Genomic DNA, 22,500 nt, shown 5'->3' on the forward strand with positions numbered 1-22,500 from the left:
CTTTGATCGATTTTCCCCTATGGCTTTCATATGGAATCGGGTTGAGGTGGTTGAGGAGTCGGGGATCGGGGTTAATAGAAAACGCCAAAGGCTTGTGCGGCTATGTGGTCTTGTGGTATGACACTCGGTTTCGGATCAGAAGGTCCTGGGTTCGAGCCTCGCTCGGTGCATAGTTGAGTCCTTGGAAAATGCTCTTTAATCACATTCTCTCACCGTATCTGGCCGTTAACAGCGTTGTCTCTTTCCGAAAAAATCATATTATAATATCGTCTTGTCTTAAATGTTATATGTTGCTGTTGGATAGGGACCCCTTGTTAAGCGTTATGAGCACGTTTAGTGGATATTGCGCTATATAAAAGCTCTTTTTTTTAGATAACGCGTGCAGCTTTCTGATGCTACTGATTTTCAAAGAGAAAGCGTCATGGACAATGTTTAGTTCTATTTTAGGTTGTATTTTGTGTGTATTTTTTGTTCTTGTTCTTAGCAAAATGTTTATATTTTGAAATTGAAAAAAAAACCCACTTTTTTCTCTTACGTAAATATTCATTGTCGTGCTAGATAAGAAGATCTACACCGCCTTTGAGATGCTTAAAATCAAGTTTTCAAAAACTTTTATATTGCGCAATATCTACTAAACATGCTCAAAGCGCTTTACAATTGGTCCCTAGCCAACAGCAACACGTAACATGTAGGACGTGACTACGCGTGTTAGGCGATCTTACATATTTTTCGGACAGAGACAACGCTGTTAACGGCCAGATGCACAGTAACAAAACAATTTAAAATTAACAAAGGTGTCTGGTTATGTGTATATGTGTGTGTGGGGGTTGGGAGCGGGGGGGTTGGGGGGGGGGGGTTGAGGGTGTCCTAGGTACGCGAGACTCAGTACTTAATATTTGTAAAGGCATGACCATGTAAAGGTATTTAAAAAACAAAACAAACAAGCAAACAAGCAAAACAATGTTTGAAACAGAAAGTTTGCAGTCATCTGATGTCCGATTACTAATTTGAACTACACACGTTGAGTGTGTAGTGTTGTCGTTCTTGCCTTGTGCACCGTCTATTGTGTTCCATATAATCTTATACTTGTCCTGTGCATATCATAATCTATGTCTCATTATTTTTGGTTCATATTGATCACTGTACCTGCCTGCCTAGCACATTGCGGAATAGGGCATTGTTTCTTTATTTCAATAAAATTTGTTCAGGACATCAGAATGACTTAGATTTATTTTGTAAATGAAAGATACAATGCAGTCCTCTTCACATACCGGTTTGGGAACAGTACAAGTATTTACTTGAAGCAAGGTTTATCTCATCCATTTGGCTATGTGGTCTTGTGATAAGACACTCGATTTCGGATTGGAAAGTCCTGGGTTCGAGCCTCGCTCGGCGCATAGTTGAGTCCTTGGAAAAGACTCTTTACTCACATTCTCTCACCGTACGCAGGTGTAAAATGAGTACATGCCCATTAACAGCGTTGTCTCTGTCCGAAAAATTAATTGTAATATCGCCTAACGGGCGTCATGTCCCGTCCTACACGTTAAATGTTGCTGTTGATCAGAGACCCCTTGTTAAGCGCTTTGAGCACGTTTTGTGGATATTGCACTATATGAAAGCTCATTTTTTTTTCAAGGGAAACAATCCTTCAGCTGAAAGTGAGTGATGGGTAAAAAGTGCAGTATCCTCCCGTCGTTATGAAAAATTGAGTGCTTTCCCCTGTATTGATGATGTAAGCATAGCCTACATGTTGTTTTGCTGTTTGTTTTGTTTTAGGTGGGGAGGAGGAGGGGGAAGGGGGGAGGGTGGCGAATGGACGTGGGAAGGGGGGGGGGGGGGGTAAAGACCACTATGACAAAGAAAACGTTAATTTAACGGGACAGAGACCCACTCGTGTTTATTTAAATCCTGCATTGATTAGATGTCTTAAATATGGGAAGCACGGATGAAAAGTTCACTGTAAATATAAATGATGAAAAAAAATAAAAAAATTGAGCTTTTATATAGCGCAATATCCACTAAATGTGCTCAAAGCGCTTTACAAGGGGTCCCTGGCCCCTTTAACATTTAGGACAGGACATGACGCCTGTTAGGCGATGTTATAATTGTTTTAGGACAGAGACAACGCTGCTAACGGCCAGGTACTCATTTTACACCTGAGTGCGGTGAGAGAATGTGAGTAAAGAACCTTCTCCAAGTACTCAACTATGCGCGAACGAGGCTCGAACCCAGGACCTTCCGATCCGAAGGCGAGTGTCATACCACAAGACCACATAGCCGCAGATAAGATATTACTTTATTGATCCTGAATGGGAATTATCATAAATATATTAATATCATAGTCTGGGCAGGTATAGAATGTCACCTCCTTTTTTTTTTTTGGTGTAAATCAATAAATCAATCAACTAAACCTAAACAAACACGCTGTTTTCCCAGAGTAAATATAATGGTAAATAAATCAATCAATTGAACCTAAACATCAGAGTAAGTACATGGTAGATAAATCAATCAATTAAACCTAGACAAACATGCTGTTTTCCCAGAGTAAATATATGGTAAATAAATAAATAAATTAAACCTAGACAAACACGGTGTTTTCCCACAGTAAGTATATGGTAAATATATCAATCAATTAAACCTAGACAAACACGGTGTTTTCCCACAATAAGTATATGGTAAATAAATCAATCAATTAAACCTAGACAAACACGGTGTTTTACCACAGTAAGTATATGGTAAATAAATCAAACAATTAAACCTAGACAAATACGGTGTTTTCCCAGAGTAAGTACATGGTAAATAAATCAATCAATTAAACCAAAACATCAGAGTAAGTACATGGCAGATAAATCAATCAATTAAACCTAGACAAACACGCTGTTTTCCCAGAGTAAATATATGGTAAATAAATAAATCAATTAAACCTAGACAAACAATGTGTTTTCCCGGTGTAAGTACATGGTAAATTAATCAATCAATTAAATCAAAACGAACCTTGACTTTCTTTGCCTTGAGCTCCCCTAACTTCTTGTCAATATCTGCCATGTTCGTGTAATCATTGGCAATAAGTGCCTCCTCAACACATATACGCTGTTTCTCAGCCTTCTCCACAAACAATCTGAGTAACTCCAGTCCATAGATATTGTCCAAGGCAATAACCCCTACATGAGTTGCCTGAATAGAGTAGAGGGACAAAATTGTATGACTTTAAAAAGTTGAATTTATATAAGGGAAAAAAATATTGGAGCTTGGTTTTATATTTTTTAGGTTTTTAATTATTTTTTACTGTAGATAAATCAATCAATTAAACCAATATAAACACGGTATTTTCCCAGAGTACGTACATGGTGGATAAATCAATCAAATGAACCTAAACAAGCACGGGTTATTCCAGAGTAAGTACATGGTAAATAAATCAATCAATTAAACCTAAACACCAGAGTAAGTACATGGTGGATAAATCAATCAATTAAACCTAAACACTAGAGTAAGTACATGGTGGATAAATCAATCAATTAAACCTAAACACCAGAGTAAGTACATGGTGGATAAATCAATCAATTAAACCTAAACACCAGAGTAAGTACATGGTGGATAAATCAATCAATTAAACCTAAACACCAGAGTTAGTACATGGTGGATAAATCAATCAATTAAACCTAAACACCAGAGTAAGTACATGGTGGATAAATCAATCAATTAAACCTAAACACCAAAGTAAGTACATGGTAAATAAATAAATCAATTAAACTTAAACACCAAAGTAAGTACATGGTGGATGAATCAATCAATTAAACTTAGACAAACACGGTGGTTTCCCAGAGTAAGTACATGGTAAATTAATCAATCAAATGAACCTAAACACCAGAGTAAGTAGAACATGGTAAATAAATAAATCAATTAAAACTAAACAAACAAGGTGTTTTCCCAGAGTAAGTTTATGGTAAATAAATCATATATTTTTTTAAGGTAATATAAACGAAAATTACAACTTTCTGTACTTTTCAACATTATAAGATAATAATAAAATAAAAGAAAATTCTCTTTATTCATTCCAAAGGGGAAATTTGTCTCTAGGGTCTATTCCGAAAGCATAGCCACACAAGACCACATAGCCGTACTTACGTTCATATACTTTATTATCTCTACGACACCCTGAGCTTGAAGAGTGTCACTGGGCAATGTTCTTGAAAAATACGGATACAGGATTTTGTCGTTGAGACTTGGTGTAGTAGCACTGAGGAAAAAGGAAAAGTATATATTCCAATATCTAGAGGTACCTAAATGAGTCAATTAAATGTATAGTAAAATAAAAGGAGTAACAATGACAGTTATAAAAGATACAACACAAAGTAAACGACGTTTCGGCCTTTGGCCTTCTTCAGTCACACACACACACACACACACATACACACACACACACACACCAGCACACATTTTACCTAAAATGTTTTAACCATAATGCCAATGTAATATAACTTATTTCCTTTTCTTGTTTACCAGAAGAAGGTCAAAGGCCGAAACGTCGTTTACTTTGTGTTGTATCTTTCATAAGAGTAATTTTTACTCCATTTTTTTACTATAGAAAATATATATAAGGCGCTCTATATAAATGGTCGACATGTTGTATTTATTGGAATTCGCCTTATATCGGTGGTGTAAAAGAGAATGAAATTCTCTACATGTTGCCGATTATTTCATGAAAAATTATTTATAGAATGTTTAAGTAATGGCTATTTGAAGTAGAAAATCTATCGGAGAGTGTTTTGAGAAAAAGAAAACGGCTTCAAAGTTGATAAAACGTCATTTCAACGTTAAAAGTAGATACCATCGGGAAAAAATAGACGTTTAAAATGTAAATTTTACATAAATATTTTGTGAAAGAATACAAAAATGAGCAAATATTTTAAGATTAGAAAATACCAATTTTTCACTTGAAATTCCTAAAATTATTTTCTAAGTCCTACCTCAAATGTCCTTCCAGCGATATGTGGACTTTTTTTTTTTTTTTTTGCTCGAGCGTATTATTTTATGATGATTATTATTCAAACTTCCCTAAGGTCTCAAGTCTGAGAGTTTTCGAAATGTGTGCAAGTAATTTAACCAGTTAATGCTGTACTCTGGAAAAACGTGTATTTAAACACTTGGCCAGAAAATGCGTCCTTCATATATATATATATATATATATATATATATATATATATATATATATATATATAAATTATGCCTTATATGCCACGATATCATAAGATATCGTCGCCTAGGCGTTCCACGAAGGAATATAGATAACTCATCAAACAAGATGTCCGATGTCAACAGGAATCACCCATGTTGTCCAAGTGAGCAAATTGGGAGTTAATAATCTTGCTCAAGGAAAAAAACAAAAGTGTCTGAAGCGGGGCTCGAACCTTTTCTTTGCGAAGTCCCAAGTTAGAGAGTGTTATCCAAGATGGAGGTAATTTAAATCGATATATATATATATATATATATATATATATATATATATATATATATATATATATATATATATATATATATATATATATATATATATATATATATATATATATATCGATTTAAAATATTAACCTTCAACTTGGGCTAAACACAAACGGGATGAAAGAAGAAGAAGAAAGAAAAGAAGAAGAAGAAGAAGAGAAGAAGAAGAAGAAGAAGAAGAAGAAGAAAGAAGAAGAAGAAGAAGAAGAAGAAGAAGAAGAAGAAGAAGAAGAAGAGAAGAAGAAGAAGAAGAAGAGAAGAAGAAGAAGAAGAAGAAGAAGAAGAAGAAGAAGAAGAAGAAGAAGAAGAAGAAGAAGAGAAGAAGAAGAAGAAGAAGAAGAAGAAGAAGAAGAAGAAGAAGAAGAAGAAAGAAGAAGAAGAAGAAGAAGAAGAAGAAGAAGAAGAAGAAGAAGAAGAAGAAGAGAAGAAGAAGAAGAAGAAGAAGAAGAAGAAGAAGAAGAAGAAGAAGAAAGAAGAAGAAGAAGAAGAAGAAGAAGAAGAAGAAGAAGAAGAAGAAGAAGAAGAAGAGAAGAAGAAGAAGAAGAAGAAGAAGAAGAGAAGAAAGAAGAGAAGAAGAAGAAGAAGAAGAAGAAGAAGAAGAAGAAGAAGAAGAAGAAGAAGAAGAAGAAGAAGAAGAAGAAGAAGAAGAAGAAGAAGAAAAAGAAGAAGAAGAAGAAGAAGAAGAAGAAGAAGAAGAAGAAGAAGAAGAAGAAGAAGAAGAAGAAGAAGAAGAAGAAGAAAGCTCAAAATACACTTACCTGTATGAAATGACAGGTATGTATAAATCTCTCACATGTGACAGCATAGCTATGGTACTTGGACTGGTCAGGGCTCCAATCACCGCCCACACATTTTCGGGTTTAAATAATTCCCCAGTAGATTTGTCCACAATTCGCACACTGTTATCCAAAGCCTAAAATATTAATATATATATATATATATATATATATATATATATATATATATATATATATATATATATATATATGAGGATAAATTAGCCCAAGCGAAAAGAATCGAGTCTCGATAGTCGAAGGACCGCTTTTAGAGGAATATCGGGGAAAGAAATTAGATACGCATTTTGCGGACCAAAAGTAAATTGACAAACCTTATCACAATATTTTTTATCATATTTGATCGTTTTTAAAATATATTGATATTTACACATAGAATTATATATAGTCTAATACGTCATTAACAAATGCCTTGGGCTAAAAATACGAGGCTTGGCTGAACAGTCTTATCTTCTATGCAAAATATCTTTACAAATTCAAATATTATTATTATTATTATTATTATTATTATTATTATTATTATTATTATTATTATTATTATTATTATTATTATTATTATTATTATCATTATTATTATTACTATTATTATTATTATTATTATTATTATATTATTATTATTATTATTTATTATTATTATTATTATTATTATTATTATTATTATTATATATTATTATTATTATTATTATATTATTATTATTATTTTATTATTATTATTATTATTATTATTATTATTATTATTATTATTATTATTATTATTATTATTATTATTATTATTATTATTATTATTATCAAACAGCTTTAAGATATGGTTTATAATACAAACGTGAAGTAGAATTTAAATGTGTTTAATTATTTTTTTTTTAAATCTCGTGAATAAACTGCCATACGTCTCACACGTCCTGCTGCTACAAATTTTGTAACCAATTAACTCTCTTGAGTTCACCCTAATGGAAAATCTAACAAATCTGTTCGATTTTCCATTTTCCATGCATATGAACTCGAGAGATACTCACATCTAACGAGAGAGTTAAAATGGAGAGGCTTCGTATGGGAACAAAAGAGACAGTCTGTTTTGTTCCAATACGAAGCCTCTCCATTTTCACTCTAACTTTCGTTAGTATTTTACGATCACCGGCTTCAGGCAGCCCCTACCCATTTTCTACTCACATCTAACAGCAACTTGGAAACTCTGACTGGGCTATAACAGTCATCGATTATCAGATACCCGTAATCGATTCCTCCTGACGATTGTTTAAGACTGTTGATGACGTTGATGAACCCTTCCATGGCCATGTAGTCCAGACCTGCTTTCCTGTTTTTGATAAACGTTAAGTTTAATTAAATAGGGAATGAGATTAGCGGAAGAGTAGCGTCCTCCTTATCAAAGGACTCAATTATACGCCGAGCAAGGCTCGAACCCAGGACCATTTCGATCCGAAAGCGAGTATCATACCACTAGACCACATAGCCGCACAAGAAGAGAGCCAAAGCTTTCTATGACTTTGACAAATTCCACATTGCATACAATATTCTTTCTCAATAGGGAATGAGATTAGCGGAAGAGTAGCGTCCTCCTTATCAAAGGACTCAATTATACGCCGAGCAAGGCTCGAACCCAGGACCATTTCGATCCGAAAGCGAGTATCATACCACTAGACCACATAGCCGCACAAGAAGAGAGCCAAAGCTTTCTATGACTTTGACAAATTCCACATTGCATACAATATTCTTTCTCAATAGGGAATGAGATTAGCGGAAGAGTAGCGTCCTCCTTATCAAAGGACTCAATTATACGCCGAGCAAGGCTCGAACCCAGGACCATTTCGATCCGAAAGCGAGTATCATACCACTAGACCACATAGCCGCACAAGAAGAGAGCCAAAGCTTTCTATGACTTTGACAAATTCCACATTGCATACAATATTCTTTCTCAATAGGGAATGAGATTAGCGGAAGAGTAGCGTCCCTTGATTGGACGTCACTGGCGGAGAAGCTATTTGTAAACAAATCAACTACAAGCCAAGCGCTCCAAATAAAAAATTGATTATTCATATTTCTGTACAAAAATGCATGTCATAATCAACGTTATGCATTTTTGTACAGAAATATGAATAATCTTTTTTTTTTTTTGGAGCGCTTGGCTTGTAGTTGGTTTGTTTACAAATAGCTTCTCCACCAGTGACGTCCAATCAAGGGACGCTACTCTTCCGCTAATCTCATTCCCTATTGAGAAAGAATATTGTATGCAATGTGGAATTTGTCAAAGTCATAGAAAGCTTTGGCTCTCTTCTTCTGCGGCTATGTGGTCTAGTGGTATGATACTCGCTTTCGGATCGAAATGGTCCTGGGTTCGAGCCTTGCTCTGCGTATAATTGAGTCCTTTGATAAGGCTCTTTACTCACATGCTGTCACCGTACTCAGATGTAAAATGAGTACCTGAACGTTAACACCGTTGTCTCTGTCGGAAAAAAAAATGTAATATCGCCTAACAGGTGTTATGTCTCATTCTTCATGTGACGTGTTGCTGTTGGTCAGGTACCCCTTGTAAAGCGCTTTGAGAACGTTTTATGGATATTGCGCTATATAAAAGCTCATGTTTTTTTGTTGTTTTTTTTCTTCGCAAAAACTTTGAGTTTCTGAAAATAGAATTTTGAACCTTCTTTTTGTAATTTTTTCCGATCGCAAAAATTAAGCGTATGAATATGTTTTTGTTTATGTTATTTCACATGTGTTGGGATGGATATTTATTTAACACATTTTAGTTCTCTCCGTGCTAGGGTTAAGATATCTTGTCTTGGCTTAGGAGTTTTTTTTCCCATTACAACAATGAAATCATAACAATTTGAGTTATCCGACTCTTTAAATAAGTACACGTATAGAAAAGTTTAAATAAACAATCTAGTTACGGGAAAAACCCACCGCATAATAACAAGGTAGTTACAAGGAATCCCAATTATCCTTGTAAAAAGTATAGATAGAATGCGCTTGGCCAAGTAGTTCACAACATTGCCATCCGGAAGTATAACGGACCAACACACAAACTCTGTGTAACCATGAACTTTTATAGTCTGGTTAATACAGTTTAGTGAGAACAACTCACAAACGCGGATGGCAAAAACAATAACAAAGGCCTGAGTGACGTCATCTGCATACTATCTATAAGAATATCAAGATTTGTTTTTATCCCCGCAATCTCCTTTTTAAAAAAAAATTAAAAATAGATTTTCTCCCGTATTGACATCCTGACCACAATGATGATATTGTAAATGTTAAAATGTTAAATTCGAGAACGAGTCATGGTAAAAACCAGACATTTTGATAAGAAATAATATAGGCGGGGTCAAACAAATAACATTTTTAAAAATGTAATAAAATTGTAAAATATATAAATAAAAAAAAAAAAAGATGTCTACAACACGTGGGGTTCCCAAGCCGTCACCCATCTAAGTACTAACCACGTCTGACGTTGCTTGACTTCGGTGATCGGACGAGAACCGGTATTTTCAACGTAGTATGGTCGTAGACAACAAGTGTCGAAAATAGAATTTAATATAATATTAAAACACTATTGCTAATTTATATAATGATGAAGATAGTCTAGAAATGTATAATATTGTTAGTTGAAATAGCGTGTTGTATTCGTCTGTTGCACAATTTGTCGTTACTGGAGAATTTAAAATGGCGATGGGCTATCTTGAAAGAGGCATGAGACACTTCACCAGAAGCGGGGACGAGAGACGCATAGCAAAACCAGGATGACGTTCTCTCTGTAAGAGCATGTTCATTGGAAGGGTATAATACTTAGTTTCAGGAACTCATGCGTTTAAAAGTTTGAACTAGTTCCGAAGATCGTGCAGCGGGGGTGACTTACCTGAACTCACCGCACTGAAATGCATCAGCTTCGGACGTTTTATGAAGTGCGAAAACTCCCACGATAATCACAGTTCCCGACTTGAATGAATAAGGCACATCATTGAGGGCGTGGCACTCTTTGCAATTTTTCATACATTCCGATGGATCTTTGGTGCGGTTTTTGTCCATGAAAACAAGATTATTGCTGTCATCAGCGACTGCTATCTGAAAAATTTAATGGACAGAGAGCGGTGGTTAAGTCAAGGAAAAATCAATCTTATGGCTTCCCCGCTTCATGGGAGACAAAAAACTGTTTCAAATTCATAACAATCCTAAGATAAATTAAATTAAATTGAGCTTTTATATAGCGCAATATCCACTAAACGTGCTCAACGCGCTTTACAAGGGGTCCCTGGTCAACAGCAACATTTAACACGTGGAACGGGACATGACGCCTGTAAGGCGATATTACAATTTTTCGGACAAAGACAACGCTGTTAACGGCCAGGTACTCATTTTACACCTCAGTACGGTGAGAGAATGTGAGTAAAGGGCCTTTTCCAAGGACTCAACTATGCGCCGAACGCGAGGCTCGAACCCAGGACCTTCCGATCCGAAAGCGAGTGTCAAACCACTAGACCACATAGCCGCATGATACTCATGCAACTTACTAATCTTAAGTTTAAAAAAAGTAGCAAGAGAAAAACGATTGGTGGCCTTTTTGGAGACGATATAGTGCTTAGATTATGAGTTATTAAAGTCACGATAGTTTGGAAGTATTTTATTGGAAGCAAGACCATCGTATGTTGAGACAGGATACTCTGAGGAGGATAGAACAGAAATAAAACTATCGTAACTCGAGTAAGATCGTTTTTGTGCCATTTTACCTGCTGTCTTATATGTTAGCGGCGTTCTGGTCTTATGAATGGCCATCGGCTTCGGACCTGTAGGTCCTGAGTTCAAAGTTCCACTCTGGAGGGAGCAAAGTTGTGTCCATGGAAAAAGCCATTTACTCATATACGCAGGTGTAAAATGAGTTCCTGGTGGATAACAGAGTTGTCTCTCTCTAAAAAAATGTTAGTGTCGCTCTTGGCCAGGGACCCTGTTAGAGTGCTTAGCACATCTAGTGGCTATTGCGCAATATAGAAGCTCAGCTCGAATTTTAAAATCATAATCATTTACCTTCTGAAAATACCCTCCATTGTTTGAAGAAAATTGTGTGACCGAATACAGTGACTGGCCTGTCACTTTTAGGTCTCCATTAATCCTGACAAGTTGACGTTTATTGTTGACAAAATCTTGGGGAGCATATGAAGAACTTATGTCCTCGTAGACAACCTGAAGTAGATAAGAGTTTAGGTGTATACGTTTGCATCATCAGTGTAAGAAAGGAAGGATGAATGGAACAAATAGATATACAGTTTTCCGTTCACAATGTTTTATGTAGTCCTTCAGAGTCATAAGAACTAGATTTGTTACAATTTCTGTATCATCAGGCAGTCAGTAGCCATTGTCTGTTATTGGTGGAAGTTGTGGTATTAGTGGGATGGTTTAAAGAGTGTCTTTAAATACGGTATTTATTTGACGAGTTTTATCAAAACCTGAGTTGATGTGAGATTAACAAGAATTAATACAAGGTTTTACTACAACTGAAATAAAAAAACTAAAAAGACACAATTATTTTTATGTTTTACAAGATTTGTAAAGCTAGAAAAAAAAAACAAACAAACAAACAAACAAAAACAAAGTAATGCAATCCAACCTTTCTCGCAATGATCAAATAATTAGGATCGTTCATTTTAAATAATAAATGTCTAAAAAACTTTTTTTAAAAGCAATATTTATAAAAAAAAAAGATTTACACAAACATAAATCGATAACAAATATCTACAAGCTGCTAAATAAAATAATTATGATGAGTTGAATAACCGATCGGTTCGTCAAGTGGCGAAAAAGTGCACAGACCATTGTGACTGGGGATCCGTTTACAGATAAAAGTTGGAGTTTATTTATGAAAATTCGTTACCAATCAAAACTGATTATCTTCGGGAATTTTGAATCTGTTGATGAGCACAGGCTTTTGTTAGTGATGTAGTGTTTGAAATGTATAAAACTTCTTTACTTTTGGTGATTTTCTTACTCTCCAGTCTTTACGGCCACCTCTGTTTTTTTGTTTTTTTTGTTTTTTGTTTTTTGTTTTTTGTTTTTGCAATGACGTTGGCTGTTCACATTCTACAGCAATATTAGACGGAGTTCTTGTTAATCCGTCCTTGGCATTTTGAACTGGGATTTCCTAAAGATTCTCTAAATAAGTGTAATAATGGTGACGATAATTATGATGATGATGATAGAGATGATGATAACGATGGTGACGATTATGAGGTTGGAGAATATGATGATGATAATGATGATGATGATAATGATGATGATGATGATGATAACGTTGATGATGATGATATAAATGGAAAAATAAGAGCTACCTCTTGAAAGGACACATGTGTTAGAAGTCCATTCTTGATGGCGTTTTGCAATGCAGGACATACACCTTAAATAATACAGAATTCAAATCGACTCTTATAAATAATATAATAAAGAAGGACCTGAACGTATCTGCACGAGAGGCTTTTCCTTCTCCAAATCCTTAAACTCTGGAATAATTAGCATGTGGACACAATATTGAAATACGACAAATATGTACCAAGTTAAAAAGAGAATCAAGCTATTCTTTTAAAATTTATAGTTCCTCAGTTACTATACGTCTAGTCCTAAATTAATATGATTCGTTAAAAAAAACGTGAGCATTTAAATAGCGCCATATCCACTAAACAGGCTCAAAGCGCTTTACATGTGGTTACTAGCATATAGCAACACTTAACATGTAGAACTAGCCGTGACACCTATTAGGCGATAGCAGGCATGTTAACAGCAGACATTCATTTTACACTTGAGTACGGTGAGAGAACAGGAGTAATGAGTATTTTTCAAGGTCTTCACTATGCGCCGCTCAGAGCGGGACTCGAACCCGGTCCGAAGGCGAGTGTCATACCACAAGACCACATAGCTGTACAATATTTACGTCCCTTGACTAATAAGAGGGGTATATTTTGACAAGCATTATCAATATTAACTAACTTTCCACTTCCTTTCACAAATCTATATTAACTTTCCATGTGCTCGAGGTCATAGGTCACATTGCAAAATGTGCTCAAAGTGACCTACATAGTGAAAAGTGTTCACAGATTTTGAACTATCTAACATAACGATTGGTCATTGTGTATGCGGGTATGTTTACAACTTTCATCAACGAAGCAGCGTGTTTACATTTGTTTAGTAATGTCCAATAGTTGGACAGCAACTATTCACGTGATTGATGACTCGGGTGGATTCATGGCTTGGATGAAAACATGAATATAGATCGCTCCCATTATGACCTTGTATGGTGATAAAATACTTTGGACCGTGTTAGGGCTTACCCACACCGCAGACTGACTCCGATGACCCGGCACTGCTGTCCTCTGCCGTCTTCCGAATAAAGACGTCGGGCACGGACAAAATACTAAGAATAAAGAGAAGAGGCGCTAGACCTACCCATACCAAGCTCAAAAAAAAAACCCCAAAAAACGACAGAGGACGTCGGGTAATTGGTATGGGTAGTCTAGCGGCTCTTCTCTTTATTCTTAGTATTCTGTCCGTGCCCGATGTCTTTATCCGGAAGACGGCTGAAGACGGCAGTACCGGGTCGTCGGAGTCAGTCTTCGAGGTGGGTTAGCTCTTAGGCTACAAGCCAAACAAAGACGAGACATGGACTTACCTTCTGCTGATCCACAGTGAGATTTGTGAGCTTTTTTCACCAAAGAAGCCATGATATAGACAGAGTCAATCGCCGAGTTTAAGTAACTCGTATGATCTATGTCCCCAAGGCGACAACGTTCCACGTCTTCAGCAGTGAAAGAAAAGTTCTGACAACTGGGATAGATATTTTAATAGTAGAATTAGAGAGGTATGTGGAATGAAGTTGACGTCACTCAGCTCATTTAATTTTATTGTTTTTAGACCGACAGTTGGAGACTAAAAGTAGTCCTTTAGAATCATTTAGCCCATGGAGCTGGGTTTATTACGGTTCCTTTTGCGTGAAACGAACAATAGCAATTGCTTGCTACCCTTTGGATGGGACACCAGTTTATCGCAAAGTACCTTCTGACAGATATAACAGACCCAGCTACCCAATCACTGCTGGCTAGACAGGAAGGTCAGTTTTTTTTTAAAATCTCGTTTTTGCTCGGAATAATTTAGTGTGTTAGTTCCATTGATCTGGCGGGTAGAAATAGTGATTAAATAAGGACCACTTATGACGCATCCCATGATTGACCGAGTAAAGGAGGATTATTATTGATGTATTGATGTGGCCTACGCCACTGACTGATCTATTTCAATTATAATTAGCCGTTCGTGTGATATCAAAGTTGTAAACAATTATTTTTTAAAAAAAAAAGCAATATCAAAAGTCAGCCTGTCTTGATTAGGGGTCGGATTGCAGAGTCGCTTCATCAGTGGGGACTTTCCACCTGTCCCACATGTACCCGATGTGGGCAAGAACCCGAAACGGCAGAGCATCTAATTGAACGGTGTGTTGTGACGATGCTACCTTGCGGGTTCGCGACGGTGCACGAGTGCGGACCGGACTTTGCTGATTGGGTCGATCGTCATAACATAGTAGTGTGAGAACCATAAGAGGCTGCTGCCATCGTTGACTTATAGCCTGACACTAGAAACTCTGAGACTTAAAGTTTGACATCATTTTTTAGGTTTATGCAGCGTCTAGTGAGTTGTCTTTAGTGAGTAGATCTCATGGAAACAAGTGATCTCATTGGTTGAACTATTGAATACAACTCACGATTTGTTGTCTTTTGTGGCAAATAACTTGTCTTTTGACGTCATGTTTTAGTCAGTGTCAGACTGTCGCCATCGTTATGTTATAGATAGTTCGAAGATGACGTCACTCAGGCCTTTGTTATTGTTTTTGCCATCCGCGTTTGTGAGTTGTTCTCACTAAACTGTATTAACCAGACTATAAAAGTTCATGGTTACACAGAGTTTGTGTGTTGGTCCGTTATACTTCCGGATGGCAACTCCTTGGCCAAGCGCATTCTATCTATAGCCTGATACTGAAATCCAAAAGGACTGGCAGTTTGACGTCATTATTTGGTTTTTGCACCGCTTAGTGAGTTGTCGTTAGTAGAGCTCATGGAAACAAGTTATTTCATTGGTTGAACTATTGCATACAACTCACAATTTGTTTTCTTTTGTGGCAAAAGATTGGCATTTTGACGTCATTTTTTGGTCAGTATCAGGCCATTACTTTACGAAGGCCACGGTCAGACTATAGAGAGTATGCGCTTGGCTAAGAAGTTCACAACAATGCCATCCGGAAGTATAACTGGCCAACACATAAAACTGTGTGTAACCATGATCGTTTATAGTCTGGATAATACCGTTTAGTGAGAATTAGTCATAAACGCGGATGGCAAAAAACAATAACAAAGACCTGAGTGACGTCAACTTCGAACTATCTATAGATAGTATGCGCTTGGCTAATAAGTTCACAACATTGCCATCCGGAAGTATAACGGACCAACAACACACAAAACTGTGTGTATCCATGAACGTTTATAGTCTGGTTAATACAGTTCAGTGAGCATTACTCATAAACGCGGATGGCAAAAAAACAATAACAAAGACCTGAGTGACGTCATCTTCGAACTATCTATAGATAGTGTGCGCTTGGCTAAGAAGCTCACAACATTGCCATCCTGAAGTATAACAAAATACTTCTAATAAAATCTTACTTGTAACTAGATGCTAGAGCTTGTTTGATGGATTCTCGCCATTGGACAGTCATCCAAGGCGGAGGGGATGACAGTAAATTAGTCATGTAGTCAGTGTAAGATGGCATGTTTACAGTGGGCGGTCCGACCAGATATGCCTTTGGAGAAACAATAAAACAAAAAACAACAACAGATAGTAACACAATCAATGATGACACAGTTGTAACAAGAAAGGCATAGCTCTGCGGTCTCTCGTCTTGTGTCAAAATTAAGAGATATCGAACCTATCCAGTGACTAGATTGTTTAATTAATGATATATATTTTATATATATTTTATTTTTGTAAAGCGCCGAGAGCTCATATTGCATGAGATGTTGGCGTTATAAAAGGGTGCAGTATTATTATTATTAGATTGGTAACAAACGTTTACCCTTGTGCCGTGTCTCTTATGGCACTTCATTCACACTCACAACTTTATGAATACCTGACTATAGGCTGTAGTGACGGATACTGTAAGCGTACTGAACCCCCCCCCCCCCCCAAAAAAAAAAAAATGCCTAACAGGAGACTCCCACTGTGGAGTTTGGAGGTTTTCCACCTGGAATTTGGGAAAGCACAATGATTCACATTGAACATCGCGAATTTATGCATAATATAGATAATATGTTCTTGGCGAAGAAGCTCATAACATTGCCATCCGGAAGTATAACGGACCAACACACAAAACTGTGTGTATCCATGAACGTTTATAGTCGGGTTAATACAGTTCAGTGAGCATTACTCTTAAACGCGGATGGCAAAAAACAATAACAAAGACCTGAGTGACGTCATCTTCGAACTATCTATGCTAATATGTTTCATACGATCACTTTGATTTCATTTTCAATGGGAGCGATCTATATTCATGTTCTCGTCCAACCTAGTCATTGGTCACATGATGTGTTGCTGTACAACGATTGGACATTTTTCAATGTATCTAAACACGCTGCTTTCTATATGAAAGTTGAAAGTATACCCATGAGTCATGCTAAGAAAAATGACCAATTGTAACGTTGGGTACTTCTCAAACTGTGAACACTTTTCACTATGTGGGTCATTTTGAACACACTTTGCAATGTGACCAATGACCTCGAGCACATGGAATTTAAATGTAATATAGATCGTGCCCATTTCCTGCACTAATATCGCTTCTCTGTTATTTCACTGCTTCATTCCTGAGGCCTACCACCTCAAAAATGTATTATTTCCTGATGAAAAAAGGTGATGTGTCACATTTATGATGAACACTAAACTACCAATTTATTTGCAAACATTAAATCAAAATGAAAAAAGTTGAGCTTTTATATAGTGCAATATCCACTGAGTGTGCTCAAAGCGCTTTACAAGCGGTACCTAGCTAATAGCAACATTTAACATGTAGGACGGGACATGACGCCTGTTCTGATTATATCAGAAGATATCGAAATTGAAACTCTAAATAAATTTTATTCACGTTTCGACACAGCAAACAAATTTGATATTGAAAATGAAAAACATAAATAAGACAGGGCTTTGGAAGATGAAATGACTATTGAGGTCAGTGAAGAGGAAACGAGATTCGTATTTTCGAAACTAAACGAGAGGAAGGCTGCTGGGCCGGATGGATTGAAAGGAAAATTATTAAAAGAATGTGCCCATCAGCTTTCCCCCATTTATACACATATTTTTAACTGGTCCCTCCAATGCGTTTCGATCCCTGAAATTTGGAAAACTTCAAAAATTATTCCTGTTCCAAAAAAAAGAAAAACTTGAAACTATGAACGATCTCAGACCTGTTGCATTGACTTCAATAGTCATGAAATCTTTAGAAAAACTTGTTCTTGTTAAAATTAGGAATCAGTTTATACCATTGAGTGATAGTCATCAATTTGCTTACAAACCAGGACGTGACGTAGAGGATGCCATTTTGCTGTTTACAAACAACATCTACAGGCATCTAGATCACGCTAGGAGCTATTGCAGATTGCTTTTTGCAGATTATTCTTCAGCGTTCAATACAATGCAACCTCAGTTGGTTGTTCAAAAATTGACTAGTCTGAATTTAAACAAGTATATAATTGCTTGGGTGCTCGAATTTCTTACGGAGAGAGCACAATATGTTCAATTAGGACAAGACAAATCTTCCTGTATAACTACAAATACTGGTGCTCCTCTAGGTTGTGTATTGTCCCCTGTATTATTCACAATATACACGAATGACTGTTGTACATTTAATAAAGTTTGCAGATGACATCGCTCTTCAAGGCCTCATAACAAATGGCAACGAAGTGGCTTATAGGCAAGAAATTGATAGATTTGTGTCTTGGTGTGATGCCCACCACCTAGAGCTTAACATAAGCAAGACAAATGAGCTAGTGATTGACTTTAGGAGAGTGAAGGAACCGATAGAACCGTTAAAATTAAAGGACCAATTCGTCCAGCGAGTTCCTCACTACAAATACCTTGGTGTAACGATTGATGACAGGCTCAAGTGGGATGAACACTTGAAAATAATTAGGCATAAGATGTGCAGACGTACATATTTTTTGTCAAAACTCTCTCAGTTTAGAATAGATAAAACCCTCTGCACATTATTTTATAGAGCAGTAATCGAAAGTGTTTTGTCATTTTGTATAACAGCTTGGGGAGGCAATTGCTTAGCAGTGGAAAGGAACAAAATAAATTCAAATATTAAAAAATCCATTAAACGCTATATAAATGATGTTGACGATGTAGATCTTATATACGAGAAATTTTGTATAAATAAAATAACTAAAATATTAAATGACCAGTATTATCCACTAAGACCATCAATTATTATGTCAGAAAGAAGTGGTCGCCCTTTCTCTTTTTCAACGAAAACAGAGAGACACCGAAAATCTTTTCTGCCGTCCAGTATTAGGCTTTATAACAACAAGCAATAATCATTTTATATAATTATTTCTCATTTATACTTTAAAAAAATAAAAATATTAATTTATTAATTTATTTGTTTTGCAATCTTTTCAATTTTCAATTTATAGTGACAGTTTTAACTATTATACAGTGTTGAAATTATTCATATTATAAAGTGCAGCTCTGGTCATAGAGCTGCTCCTTTTTTATATATACATCCTAGTTCTATTGTATTTTTATATTATTGTGTAAATTATAACACGTCAGTACAAAAAATTTCCTTTTTGGGATGCAATAAAGTATTATGATTAATATTATTATTATTATTATTATTACAATTTTTTTCGGACAGAGACAACGCTGTTAACAGCCAGGTACTCATTTTACACCTTAGGACGGTGAGAGAATATGAGTAATGAGCCTTCTCCAAGGACTCAACTTTGCGCCGAGCGAGGCTCGAACCCAGGACCTTCCGATCCGAAAGCGAGTGTCATACCACTAGACCACATAACCGCGCGCACACACACATATACACACACACACACAAACACACACATACACACATACATACAGAGAGTTTTTAAAAATTCACAAAAGCAAATAAGCTAGAAGTCCAACAACTAGCTGAAGCAACTGAACAAAAGACTTAAACCACAAACAAAAAATAAAAATGAACGTACTTGAGTGTTAAAACTGAATAGATAGGATTTCAACGCTTCCTTCGGAGGAACGGCATCGGGAAATATCCAATGAATCTGACCGATGCGGTCTGGATTTGTCCATGATTTACGTATGGAATTGATGAACCGAAACAGGGTCATCAGATAGGAATATTCTCCAAAGTACACAACACCTGTGAACAAACGTCATTGGAATCTAAACAGGTAGTGTATTTGTATTGATAGAACGATGGCCATGATGAATAGTCATAATGATGATGATGATGATGATGATGATGATGATGATGATGATGATGATGATGATGATGATGATGGTGATAATAATATTCATAATAATGATAATAATAGTAAAATAATAATAATAATAATAATAATAATAATAATAATAATAATAATAATAATAATAATAATAATAATAATAATAATAATAATAATAATGATAATGATAATAATAATAAAAATTATTAAAATAATAATAAATAGAACCATTATGGTGATGATGATGATGATGATGATGATGATGATGATGATGGTGATGATGATGATGATGATGATGATGATGATGATGATGATAATAATAATAATAATAATAATAATGATAATAATAATAATGATAATAATAATAATAATAATAATAATAATAATAATAATAATAATAATAATAATAATAATAATAATAATAATAATAATAATAATAATAATAATAATAATAATAATAATAACGACACTAATAACAATCGTAACAACAACAACAAGAACAACAAGAATGATAATACTAATAATAACGACGTTACCAACGAACCTAGCATCTCCTCTTTTTGGTTCTGTTCGTCTTTCGTTCGGTCAAGTTTGGTGAATAACGTATCTCTAAATAAGTCTTCCATGTCTCTCTTTGATTGAAGAAAGTCCTCGCTGATCTCAACCGTTTCAGCTATACAAATGTGTTCTTTCTCAGCTAACCGAGTCACTTCTTGCATACCAAGTCGTCCATAGTTGCTATCACTGTGGATACCTACGATATACCGCCATTTCAGCTCTTTGGCCAGCTCTACGATGATCTAAATTAAGAAAGAAAAAAAAATAACTCAACAACATTGAAGTAAATTCCAAGCTTAACGTTAATAATAATAATAATTTTAATAATAATGATAATAATGATAATAATAATAATAATAATAATAATAATAATAATAATAATAATAATAATAATAATAATAATAATAATAATAATAATAATGATAATAATAATGATGATAATCATCATCATCATCATCATCATCATCATGATTGTTATTTTTATTATTATTTTTATAATTTTTATTATTATCATCGTTATTATTATTATCATTATTATTATTATTATTATTATTATTATTATTATTATTATTATTATTATTATTATTATTATTATTATTATTATTATTATTATTAACGTACCAGCTACAAGAAAATCGCACATTCATCACGGTGCAAATGAATTTTGTTTCATATTCAAATAAATGTGTCTTGTACATTACAAAATTTGAAAAAAGTCTGTTATGTTTATGAGAATTTTTGTTTGTTAAAAAGCTTGTTTTTTTTCTAAATGATATTAATAATTATATAACAATCTATCTTTTTTTATATAACGCAATATCCACTTTACGTGCTGAAAGTTTTACAAAGGGTCCCTGACCAACAGCAACATGTAGAACGAGACGTGATGCCTAATAGGCGATGTTATAATTTTCTTTCAGACAGAGACAACGCTGTTAACGGTCAGGTACTGGTTTTACACTTGGGTACGGTGAGAGAATGTGAATAAAGAGCCTTTTCCAAGGACTCAATTATGTGCCGAGCGAGGCTCGAACCCAGGACCTTCCGAAATGAAAGCGAGTGCCATACCACAAGACCACATAGCCGTACAAATTATATTATATATAGCATGTCCTTACTCTTATGAGCTTTAGTTTAACAAACGTTTTATTTTATGTTAACCATCTCCTTACCGGCCATTTTCAGGATTTTCCCCAAAACTTCACACCCAACAAACAGAAAAATATATAAATTTTTTATCACTCAAAAACAGTAGCAGTAAGTTCTTGAGATACATAATTTCTTTAGCAAAACATGCTCTACAACTGTTCATTTTCTTTAAATTCGATGATCTACAAAAGTAATTTGAATAAGAAAAATGTTGGTTGTATCGTAACGAATGTGACGATTTTCCTGTAGTTGGTAAGAAGAGGGTGAAGTAGGTGTGATATTTCAGGGAAAATCCCGAAATGGTCTATAGATAGAATGCGCTTGGCCAAGGAGTTCACAACATTGCCATCCGGAAGTATAACGGACCAACACACAAACTCTGTGTAACCATGAACTTTTATAGTCTGGTTAATACAGTTTAGTGAGAACAACTCACAAACGCGGATGGCAAAAACAATAACAAAGGCCTGAGTGACGTCATCTGCATTCTATCTATGAGGAGAAAGTAAAGAATGTTCAGTGCTTGCCTTGATACACATGCGGCTATAGAGAGGACGTCAGCCACTCTGTTCGCAAGAAAAATAAAGAAACACGGCCGTTCATTTAAAACGACTCTTTTGTTCACCAAGATATACTGTAAGGTATTGCTTTAAAATCTCTCCAGACAGAGTACGGTCAACTTGACGTCCAGACCAAATCATTTCGAAGATCGATATGGCAACAGCAACGCCTGGAATGGAGGATTTAAATGCGGCATCTGGCGATTCTACTGCTACTCCATTTGACGACGTCGAGATGGCTTCAACTGGTATCAACATGCTACTCAATAATGGGTTTGATGTAGCGTTTGACTGAGAACCCAAGGATTAGCTGATAACCACTGACCACTGACTTGCGAAGAGAGTGGCTGACGTCCCCTCTATAGCCGCAAGTCTTGATACAGATGAAATCTTAGCTTTGAGAGTTTTTGC

The 22,500-nt window shown here is 35.4% G+C and overlaps 1 protein-coding gene and 1 non-coding gene across 2 annotated transcripts in view; both read right to left on the minus strand.

Annotated features, from left to right (window-relative positions):
* Positions 1–22,500, minus strand: part of LOC144974559 (uncharacterized) — a gene marked incomplete in the record, with an annotated part of 72,966 nt that overhangs the window by 34,018 nt on the left and 16,448 nt on the right. Inside the window, 11 exon segments of the mRNA XM_078917542.1 lie at positions 2,995–3,174; positions 4,126–4,237; positions 6,258–6,412; positions 7,461–7,605; positions 10,165–10,370; positions 11,328–11,483; positions 12,626–12,690; positions 13,957–14,111; positions 15,992–16,128; positions 19,565–19,737; positions 20,367–20,622. Coding sequence (XP_078773668.1) covers positions 2,995–3,174; positions 4,126–4,237; positions 6,258–6,412; positions 7,461–7,605; positions 10,165–10,370; positions 11,328–11,483; positions 12,626–12,690; positions 13,957–14,111; positions 15,992–16,128; positions 19,565–19,737; positions 20,367–20,622 — 1,740 coding nt within the window.
* Positions 9,700–9,818, minus strand: LOC144976009 (5S ribosomal RNA). Its single transcript, XR_013646026.1, has one exon. It is a non-coding gene; the product is annotated as a 5S ribosomal RNA (ribosomal RNA).

This window comes from Berghia stephanieae, chromosome 6 (genome assembly GCF_034508935.2).
Source record: "Berghia stephanieae isolate SIO BIC M18660-M18661 chromosome 6, UCSD_Bste_1.3, whole genome shotgun sequence".
NCBI classification, from domain to species: Eukaryota; Metazoa; Mollusca; class Gastropoda; order Nudibranchia; family Aeolidiidae; genus Berghia; species Berghia stephanieae.